This window comes from Amborella trichopoda, chromosome 6 (assembly GCF_054954075.1).
Source record: "Amborella trichopoda isolate Santa Cruz 75 chromosome 6, AtrichopodaSantaCruz75HAP2 v2.0, whole genome shotgun sequence".
In the NCBI taxonomy this organism is placed as follows: Eukaryota; Viridiplantae; Streptophyta; class Magnoliopsida; order Amborellales; family Amborellaceae; genus Amborella; species Amborella trichopoda.
The window spans coordinates 38,775,097-38,785,396 of record NC_142341.1 but is presented as its reverse complement, the minus strand read 5'-3'; the positions used below and the strand labels follow the sequence as shown (position 1 = coordinate 38,785,396).

The following is a 10,300-nucleotide window of genomic DNA, read 5'->3' as shown; positions in this document are numbered from 1 at the left end:
AGTGTTGATACGATCGGATAATAACATACCACTGATTGAACCAGTTCTAAATGGATCAATCATCTCACAAATTCCGATCAGACCACTGATCTTGAAAATACAAGGATCCTATGGGTCCTTTTCTTAGTTGCTAGGTATTTCACATCATGCAAAAAAAGGGTGGCAAGTGGGGGCATATCTGTCCTTTTACTTAATGGGTAAGTGGACGGGTCGATTAATCGGGGTTAAAAAATAACCAATGGCTCTGGTCATATAAAAACCCTGGTTCGTGTGACTGGATATGGACGGATAAATGTGGACGTATAACAAAAAAGGGTAAAAACTTTAATCCCCAGAAATTAAGAACAAGAAAAAAGAAAGAAGAAGGTAATAAAGAAAATAAGCAGGGGAAAAATCAATTAAAAGCGCGTATAATTGATTTTATTACTTGGAAATTGTAATAAATCGGGGCAAAATTGCAGTCAGAAAGGCTAAAGGCTAAAGGCTCTCTAGAAGGTGTAAAGCCAAGCTCTCTCGTTCTTGCAGTCAAAAATTGAGGGCTCAGGTATAAATTTCCTGTGAAAATATTGTTTAATTTTCATTTTCAGTTGTAATTGTCGTTAAATAAGAGCCACAACCTTTTCAAGGCCAGAGACAGAGTGGAAATTAGGGTTTTTCTTCGTCTCTTTTCTCTTAATCATTTGTTGTTTTACCTTGTTTTCTTTCTTGTTTTCGTTTTAATGGCGGATAATTGTCTTAAATGGGGAGATGTATGATGCATTTGGGGCAAACAGATCTATCAATATTCGCAGAGAGAGAGAGAGAGATAGAGAGAGATAGAGAGAGAGAGAGTCTTTTTTTAGCAGCTGGGGTATGTAAAAATTCCATATTTTATTTTATTTTGTTTAATTTCTCTTCGATTTTTATCAAATGAGTTGGGATCTCATCTTTGTTGGACTTGGATCCTTCTTTAGTTTTGCATTTCATGCTATTTTTTGTTTAATTTTCTGAGATTTTTCTATTTTCTCCGTCTTATTTCGCTGGAAATGGCCTTTTGTTTGGCTGAAAATGGCCCTCTTTTTTGCTGGATTTTTATTAGGGAGACACACTGTTCGTATATTTTGTCTTTGGTTTTGATTTTGGCGGTTTTGTCTGTTTGGAATGCTCTCGAATTTCCATGGATCCACCTGTTATTCCATTGATGCTTCTCACTTTGAAAGCTCAATTGAATGTTTTTTTGTTTTCTGCATTTTTTTTATTTTGTCTCAAATGTTACTTTTTTATTAATTAAAGCAACCGCTTTGTAGGTTCCCTGGGTCTTGAAATGTCTTATATCATGTTATTTGGTGTTTCTTTAAAAGCAAATGGTTTTAAGGATTGGAATTAGGGCATTAGGACTTCTCTTTTAATGGTTTTAAGGATTAGAATTAGGGCATTAGGAATTCTCTGATCCTGGATATCGGTTTTACTGAATTTGCAGCTCTGAGGCCCTCATTGTGGACATTTGGTCATGAATTAAGAAGAGAAATTCACCGAATTGGCTTCTGTACCAGTCATTCTTGCTGACTTGGGGGTCTTGTTGGGGTTTTCATTTCCAAATTTGCTGGCTAGAGGTGGTTCGGGTTGAATTTGTTATTATCTCTTCTTTCTGGCTTTGAATGTATTCACATAGTGGTGGCTTTTGATTGAAGATGCAAAGCTGTTTCTAATCTTGCCATATCAGATACTGATTGTTTAGAGGTAAATATTCATTACATTTTCCTGTATTTAATCCGTAATTGTTGCTTTTTATTGGAATTTAAAAGGAATTGGATCCACCTTTCTAGTTTTTATTAATTCTAGCATCAGTTTGGCTAATGGTTGTGCCGATGCCTACTTTTTGCATTATCTTTTTTTTCATGGAAAGATTTTTAGCCTTTCCTTCTTCTGCAAAAAAGTTGAAGACATTGCATTTCAAATTTGGTTATTTGCAGAAAGAGACAAGATCCATGCTTTAGCTTCCTTTTGGGTTATTCCGTTCAGTTAGCATCTCTTATCTTAATTGGTCTGAAAGCAAAGCGTTTTAGATAAGGAAAACTGACAAAAAGAGAATAAACAAGCTGGGTGTTTTCCTCTGTAAATTCGTATCAATCTTCACCTTCTACCTTTACTGAAAAGCCAGCTTTGGAGAAGGAGAAATTGGGCTCTTCTTTATTGGGTCTTTAGTGCCGCTGCCAAAAATAATCTATTTATTGGGTCTCTATATCAATACCAATCCAGAAGGCCAAAGGGTGTTTAATTTTGTTGGGGGAGGAAATTGGGCAAAGTGTATTCTACCAAGAAACATTGGGGTTTTAATCTGGCAGCTGGTCTGGAGTGCATACTCAGTATTATCAGGGCCCTCAGAATGGGGTCCTGCTTATCTTCGGATGGGAGGAGCCCTCTCCCCTGTTCTCCTTCATCTGCTTCGGGTGGAAGGAAACAGAGAAGGAACACCAAGAAGAAACATGGTTTTGATTCGAGGAGAGTCGAACAGTTGCAGCGTGTCCCTGGTAGGATGTTTCTGAATGGGTCAAGCAAAGTTGCTTCTCTCTTTACTCAGCAAGGGAGAAAGGGGACCAACCAAGATGCCATGATAGTGTGGGAGGTGAGTTTTGGCATTGTTTATGTATGGATCTTATACTTATTGGAAGGTTACTGGTTACATTATCAAATGGCGAACTTGCTTGTGAGATTTATTAGTAATTTATTTAGTTTAGTTGCAGAATATGGATCTGATTGATAAGTGCATAAAAAGCATGTTTTCATATTTCTGCCTAATCCATGGTGTCATTGTTCTTTATTTTTTAATTCTGTTGACCTTCTTGATGTGAGGAAATATTATTTCTCTCATCCTATTCTCTATTCTTTTTTACTGAGTCTTGAAGGTTTTTTGCCTGGAAAATTACCAAAATATCTCATTTATATTATAAAGGTTATGGTAATGCTTTTGAATCTAGAAAAATCAGGATGCCCAGAATCCTTGTAAGACATTAAAGGGCTCTTTTCAGTTGAGTTTGCAAACTAGACTGGTTGAATGTTGAGAAGAGTACACTTCCCCATGCCAAACCCAAAAATTTTCGATATTAGCTATGGGACTTTGTTTCCTCAAGACTTTGTGATGAAGCATCAAATTATGGAAACAAAACGTAATGCCAAACTTAAGACGTGCGATTAGGAAAACCTTATTTTTGCTTCTGTTAGGTCATTGTGGGATTTAAAATTGGACGTAGAGTTGCAACCACAATTTGTTACCAATCAATCCAGGGCGATAATCTTTGCAAATGGCAAACATGCTAACTGAACCATTAAAATATGGCAGAATGAACCAATCATTTACAGCGACTCACTGAGGCTTTATTGATAAAATTATACTCGTGAAGGTTTCTGATGATGGTGGTTGCTGAATATTTTAGAATTTAATCGTTACTAATTGCAGCTTGGGATTGACACGTAGTATGATTTCCCCATGTTTCCTATTTACATCTTTTCTCAGAAGTTTGATTCAGCTATTCATGTTCTTAATGATATATGTGATTGTAGTGCACAATCTAGAACTTCATCTTTATTATTGTCTCTAAGAATAATAATTTATAGGTATTTTTATGGGTCCGTGTGAAATTTTAGCGTAGTTCAAAAATTGTCATGCCTTTCTAACATAATAGCATCCATTTCTTTGCTTGCATTTTTTATTTTCAGGTGAGAAACTAATAAGCTTTTCTTGGTTCTTTGGCTATTTGATTGCCTTCTATGCCCTTTCTTCTTTTTTCTTCTTAGTTGCATATATCTGGCACTAGATGATCATGCTTGTTATATTTTAGTTATTAAACTTGAACATGCAAAGAATCTCTTTTTGTCAGTTGCTTTTTATGGTTCAGTTCTATAAACTGGTTTGGTTCCATAAAATTCTACATGCTTAGGGACAAAGGTAGATAACTTTTGCCTTAAAAATATTTATCTTGCTTGTTGGAAAATAGCTGGGGCATTACATGTATAGGTCAATAAGAGGGTTCAGCATAGTAGTTGTCTCTTTCTGTTTATGTTGCTTGTCATCTGATTAGTTATACTTTCCCTGGAGTTCATCTTGATAACACATTCTCACTATACTGTTAACCAGGTGCAGATTTCCTTTTACTTACATTCTTATGTGCTTATGGATTGTGATCGTTGACTTGATTATTTGACGATGTATCTTTCTTATCCTCAATCATCTGATCCATATCCATTCATGGAGTCAGTTTTTAATATTCAAATTTTATAGCTCTGTTTATTGACTCATTTCTTTGTGTTTTTTAGTTATGATTTATCTTCTTGCTCATCATATGGTGCAAGACAGGATGCCTAGTGCTTTTGAATTTTTCTGTTAAATTTAAGGGATACTTTTTGGGGTTTTTTTTTTTTGTAATTTTTAATTTTTTTAAGGGATTTTAGGGGGGCTTTTAGTTTTCTAGGATTTTAGATGTTGTTTGGAAAAAGTCGTTAGAGTCCTTACAGTATTATTTATTTGATCAGGTGTCAAATTGTCATTTTGAAATTTATTTTAGTTAGAACTTACTATGTCAATTAGATTTAGGATTGCTGGGGACGTAATATCTTTTATTATAAATAGGGACACATGTAGATGATTTGGAAGTAGAGTTGATTGTTGCATAAGAACATTGTTCTTTGAGAGTTCTAGTGAATTCGTAGAGCTATCGAAGTTAGGTTTGTTACTTCCTTTTATTTTCAATCAAATTGGCAAGAATGTTTGAATTTAAATCATCTGGTATCAGAGCCTGCTCATCTCCCAAAGTGCCTTAGAGCCGCTGCAAGTTGCATACGGTTCAAGGTGGTCGTGGTCTAGGAGGTGGAGGTTTAGCATCACACTAAGATATCAATGACATATTGAGGAAAATTAATGAATTGGTGTATGAGATATGTCAAAAGCATTCAAATCGAAGAAGGTTTGAGGAATTGGTGCATGAGGTGCATCCAACCCTTTTTGATCGAAATTTGGTTGTTCGCTGCAATTGTCAAATTGGAATCTATGAATGAAGGTTATTTCCTGAACCATGAAAAAGATGAAGCGATGCTTTATAGCAAGTGAAGAAACAACAAAGATTTATTTTTAGGTGCGTTTACAGAGTCTGAGATTGAACCTCCGTCCTTTGACGAGCACCCAGATGAAGAAGTGAGTTATTCAATTTTTGAAGGAGTTACCAAGTGACCCAAGCCTTAGAGATTGTGAAATCTGAGCAAGAAAAGGAGCAGAACGAATGCCAAGAAGAGATACATTGAGTCCCTGATCAAGTTAGGTTTCCATCCAATGATGCAAAACTCGTTTTTGCTATTGAGAGATGCCTGATGTTGAGAAGGCAGTAGAGGACCTGATGAAAATTGAGTCCATTAAGGACCTGAAAGATATTGCAGAGTTGGAGATTTCTGCGGTTTTAGGACTCTGAAATCAGAGCAGTGAAGAGGAAGCGTGGTGCATCCTTAACCCACTAACGACGAGGAAACCTAATTCTTGAAGTTGGGAGAGTCGTATCTTTGACAGAAAGTAACTGTTTGCTCGTCACTCAGAATCGCTATTGTTGGAACGTGTTAGAAAGCTTATTCAAAGCTCTACGACATTTCAAGCAACTTTGTTGGTTTCACCTACTAATTTTATGAGAAAAGGTTTCTAGGTGGTCGAAATCTAAGTCTGAAAATTTTGTTGCACATTTTGTGGGTTTCAATTAATGGTAGTTTCCAGTGTAATATCAGGAATAGCTGAATTTGATTAGTTTGTAACAATTCCCCAATGCACATACTAAGATCCTTTATCTGAAAATTTCTCCCTACCAAGGATACTCTTAAGGCTTGAAAGGGTGGTTGTAATTGTAGATTCGATGTGGGTTTCATAGCACACTTCAAACTTGAGATGAGTTTTCTCGTACCGAGGGAGTTTGATGCAGGACATGATGCTTCGATTTTGAATTTTTTCTATTAAGTTTTTGGGATGTGTCTTTTTAGAGTTTTTTTTTGGCATTTTTAAGTTTTTTTGTCAATCTTTTAGCAGTTTTTTGGGGTTCTTCTGGACTTTAAGGGCTCTTCTGAAAAAGTAGGAGTCTTTATGGAACTGTTTGCTTTATCAAGGTGATAAAAGAGTCATTATGAATCTTACATTGATTAGGACTTCTATTTTATTTTGAATTATGATTTCTTGGGTTCTAAGTGCGGTCTTTTATTATAAATAGGATTCATGTAGATGATTTAGATAGAGTTGATTATTGTTTAAGAATATTGTTCAAAGAGAATTCTAGTCACAGAGCTATTGAAGCTAGGCTTGTTAACTTTTCTTTTATTTTCAATCAAATTATTATGGCCTTGTGTCTTGCCATTTACTTGTTCGGATTTACGTCTTCGTAGTTCTTTTCCTGTAATTTATGGAAAGAATGAAGTGAGAGTTGGATTTGTTCCTCAATGATGATATTATTTCTGAACATTGCTTTTTGGTGTTTGTCTCCTTCAGAATTTTGGTTCAAGAACGGATACAGTTTTCTGTGGGGTTTTTGATGGTCATGGCCCTTATGGGCACATGGTTGCCAAAAGAGTGAGAGATTCCCTTCCTTTGAAATTGAGTGCTCACTGGGAAGTAAACATAGGTAGTGAAGAAGGGCTTCGTGAAAACAGCAGCATATCAGGAAGCATGAACTCGGAAGACTCAGCTTTCATGTGCCTGGATGAGGAATCAAGGGATTCAATGGACCTCGAGGAAAAGGAGAAGCTCGCTGAAATCTTCATGAGTCTCAAGGATTCGTTTCTTAAGGCATTCAAAGTGATGGATAAAGAATTGAGACTACACCCAGCAATTGATTGCTTCTGCAGTGGTACAACAGCTGTCACTCTGGTCAAGCAGGTAAATTTTCTTTAGGACTTCCCTTCATTTCAATGCGTCTACTTGCTCTTTAGTCATTGGATTATTCCAAGCTGCTTTTTTTTTTTTTCGATTGGGTTATTTAGTTAGCTTAGTTTTGTTTAAGTATTTCAGTTTTATTTGCTATTTGCTCCTGCAGGGTCAAGATCTTGTGATTGGGAATATTGGTGACTCGAGAGCTATACTGGGCACCAGGGATGAAGATGACTCCCTTATTGCAGTTCAGCTCACTGTAGACCTTAAACCCAATCTACCAAGTAGGTCTCTCTCTGTCTCTCTTGCTCTCTCTCTCTCTCACACACACACACATGCACACACACACTTTCATGGACACTCCCAAAACCCATCCATTTATCTTCGTATAAACACAAATGTCATCATTGTTGTTGATTTCTGTTGTCACCTCATTTGAGACATTTTTTGAGATCAATATTAGCTAGGATTTATCCATCTGACCCTGCACACCAGATTCATGGAGAAAGCTTATGGCGTTCACTGCCTAATTAATTATCCAGAATTCTTATGTGATATCTCTCCAATGGGCATATAAGCCACTAGCCGAAGTTATTCTGTTTTGAATTAATGTTATTATGGCTGATGCGTCGAAGTTATTCTGTTTTGGATTAATGTTATTGTGGCTGAAACTAATGCATCATTACCCCCAACGCTCTTGCTTTCCCTGTTAAATAGACGATCCACATAAACTCCTTTATCCAGTTATAGTTATGGGTACTACACGTGTGGATGATCTGCTGCTTTTGTCTTTCAGGGCTTTGCTCAAGGTTCCAGTTTGAGATTCCACTAGTTCAATCAAGATTTCTTATGGTTTCATAAAATTCCTGGTTTTGTCTCTTGCATATATGCATTTTGTTAAGTACAATTACTGATCAGTATTCAGACAACTCTTCTGGTATGTATAGGAGAAGCTGAGAGGATAAGGCAATGCAGAGGTCGGGTGTTTGCTCTTCAGGATGAGCCAGAGGTGGCGAGAGTATGGCTTCCAAATAACGACTCCCCTGGTCTGGCCATGGCAAGAGCCTTTGGCGACTTTTGCCTCAAGGATTATGGCCTCATCTCTGTTCCTGACGTCTCGTATCGCCGCCTCACTGAGAGAGACGAGTTCATTGTGCTTGCTACCGATGGGGTAAGTCCTCCCACTGCTATTCTCCACAAATTTGTGTGATTATTATGCTAGGACATGTGCTATCTTATGTGGGGTCTTTGCTGGTGACCCCTCAAAACACATTGCAGTTCTAGATTGGAGCTTTACTCACATCCCTGTGATTTATTCAGACTTTTAGGGATCGCCCCATCCTTGACCCCATCTCTGTCTCTCTCTCTCTCTCTCTCTCTCTCTCTGTGTTGAGTGCCATGTTGAGGCACGCGACATCATTCATGATCTCTTCCTGTTGCGTACTGGCCAGGGAATGTTCTTCTGGCATTAGAGAAATGCTGTTTATATCATTGCTTGTTGATATGCTCTTATCATTACTGGTATTTCATATTATGGACTTTTTGGAATTGTATTGAACCCAATTTCCCACCTTGTGTGCAGGTGTGGGACGTGCTCTCGAACAAGGAGGTGGTGGACATTGTGGCCTCTGCAATGACGCGCACCACTGCTGCACGCTCCCTAGTGGAGAGCGCTGTGCGTGCCTGGCGGTACAAATACCCCACCTCTAAGGTCGACGATTGTGCTGTGGTCTGCCTCTTTCTTGATCACCCCACTAAGAAGTCTCCCTTGGAAGAATCTATCGGAGCCCCACCGTCCCAAGAAGAGGTGGGGCCCATGGCCAACCCCTCCGAGGATGAGGAAACCCCCCCCCCATTCGAGCGCTCAGCCACTGTGCGCGAGGGTTGCGAGATCTCACCAGATTCTAGCAAGAAAGAGCTTATAAAGGAAAGTGGCAGTATTGGGGTAGACGAGTGGTGTGCTCTTGAGGGAGTTAGTAGAGTGAATACACTCTTAGCACTCCCAAGGTTTGTGCCTAGCGATAAGTGGCCACCAGACCGAGAGGCCAGAAAGTGATCAAAAGATTTGGTGGAGGTATTTTTAATGATTCAAAATTCGTTTTATCTTTCTTCGTCAGATTCAGTGAGTTGGTTCTTGGTGGGAAATGAGCTCTCTCCCTCTTTCAAGCTCTCATTTGGGTGCTCTGTCCCTCTCTCTCCTCTTCGCCAATCTCTTCCCATCTCTTTCAATCTTTCCCGATTGCATCCCTATGTACTATGGCGAGGCCTTGATGGTGTTCAGAGAAGCCTGGCTTTGTAATATCTAGCCATAGAATCAACTCTGGGTTTTGGTAGGTAATTCATTTTAGAGTTTTGTTTTGTTTAATTTATCTTTTCTGGTATTAGTAATTTGATATGTTTGGGTTCCTCTACTATGTTTTTAGTATGGTAGAATTGAAGCCTCAAAGTGCTTCAACATGTGGAAGCCCCTAAAAGATTTGTGTGATGTCTCCGTGGCAGTGATCACTGTTCTAGTCGTCGTCGGTCCTCTATTCCTGTTGTACCAATCATAATAAATGAAATTTATGATAATATGTATCCTTACAGTCTCACTCTATTTATTTCTTTCGCATTTTGCTGTGAGTATCGAGTTACTATGCAACTGAAAACCAAGATGGACTCATTCTCAAAAAAAAAAAAAAAGAAAAAAAAAAGAAAGATAATCAAGATGGACTTGTCGGAAAGAACTGATTATTCAAGCCATCAATCTTACCATCTGTGGAACACAATTTTTTATTTATTTTCACAAGAAGTTTACCTTTTTGTCTGTTCCTTTTTTGACCAACAGAGAATGAATTTTTTGCCAAATTTAGCGGAGTGAGGTTTCTCGACTGTTTTTTGTTTTACTTTTGAAGTGATAACTTACATAAAAAAAAAAACATTTGTACAGGGATGGATGTACACAAAGAGAGGAGAAGGCGTTAAGAGAGGAAGGAAGAGAAATATAGAGAGAAAAAAGAGGATGAGGACAAGAAAGAGAACTACGAAAGAAAAAAATAAACAAGAAAATAGAGAGAAAAGAAGAGAAAAAGTAAACAAGAAAATAGAGAGAAAAGAAGAGAAAAAGTAAACAAGAAAATAGAGAGAAAAGAAGAGAAAAAGTAAACAAGAAAATAGAGAGGAAAGAAAGAGGATGAGGTCAAGAGAGAAGTACAAAAGAAAATTATAACTAAGGTGAGAGGGAATCGGCTGCCAACAATGTTAACATTGATTGGCTCTGAAGTTCCTGTTGAGCAAGTAGGTCCTTTAGATCATTCTTTTCTAGGAGAGGTCTCAACTTCTAAGGAACCTATTGATTGGCTCTGAAGTTCCTGCTGAGCAAGCAAGTCCTTTAGATCTTTCTTTTCTAGGAGAGGTCTCCACTTCTAAGGAACCTCGACTCCTGAGGATTCT

The 10,300-nt window shown here is 37.8% G+C and overlaps 1 protein-coding gene across 8 annotated transcripts; it reads left to right on the top strand.

Moving 5' to 3' along the window:
- The first annotated feature begins 282 nt into the window (after positions 1-282).
- LOC18437194 (putative protein phosphatase 2C 33) lies at positions 283-9,453 on the top strand. Of its 8 annotated transcripts, none has more exons than XR_016058327.1 (8): positions 283-544; positions 1,460-1,719; positions 1,953-2,605; positions 6,491-6,877; positions 7,035-7,152; positions 7,816-8,039; positions 8,451-9,198; positions 9,292-9,453. XR_016058327.1 is itself a non-coding variant. In XM_006847412.4 (7 exons), exons 3-7 carry the CDS (start codon positions 2,366-2,368, stop codon positions 8,922-8,924), a joined length of 1,443 nt encoding a protein of 480 aa, XP_006847475.1. In that variant the 5' UTR covers positions 283-544; positions 1,460-1,719; positions 1,953-2,365; the 3' UTR covers positions 8,925-9,453. The 8 variants fall into 8 exon arrangements, 2 of the variants coding, with proteins under 2 accessions (XP_006847475.1, XP_011624491.1); XR_016058333.1 differs by having other exon boundaries at positions 7,035-7,156; XR_016058328.1 differs by lacking the exon at positions 283-544 and adding an exon at positions 635-850.
- The last annotated feature ends 847 nt before the right edge of the window (positions 9,454-10,300 follow it).

Bases quoted from the DNA above. Each gene is read 5' to 3' on its own strand.
- LOC18437194 (XM_006847412.4), top strand. From the start codon at position 2,366: ATGGGGTCCTGCTTATCTTCGGATGGGAGGAGCCCTCTCCCCTGTTCT. The intron at 2,606-6,490 runs GTGAGTTTTGGC...TGTCTCCTTCAG, and splicing joins ATGCCATGATAGTGTGGGAG to AATTTTGGTTCAAGAACGGA. The intron at 7,153-7,815 runs GTAGGTCTCTCT...TGGTATGTATAG, and splicing joins CCTTAAACCCAATCTACCAA to GAGAAGCTGAGAGGATAAGG.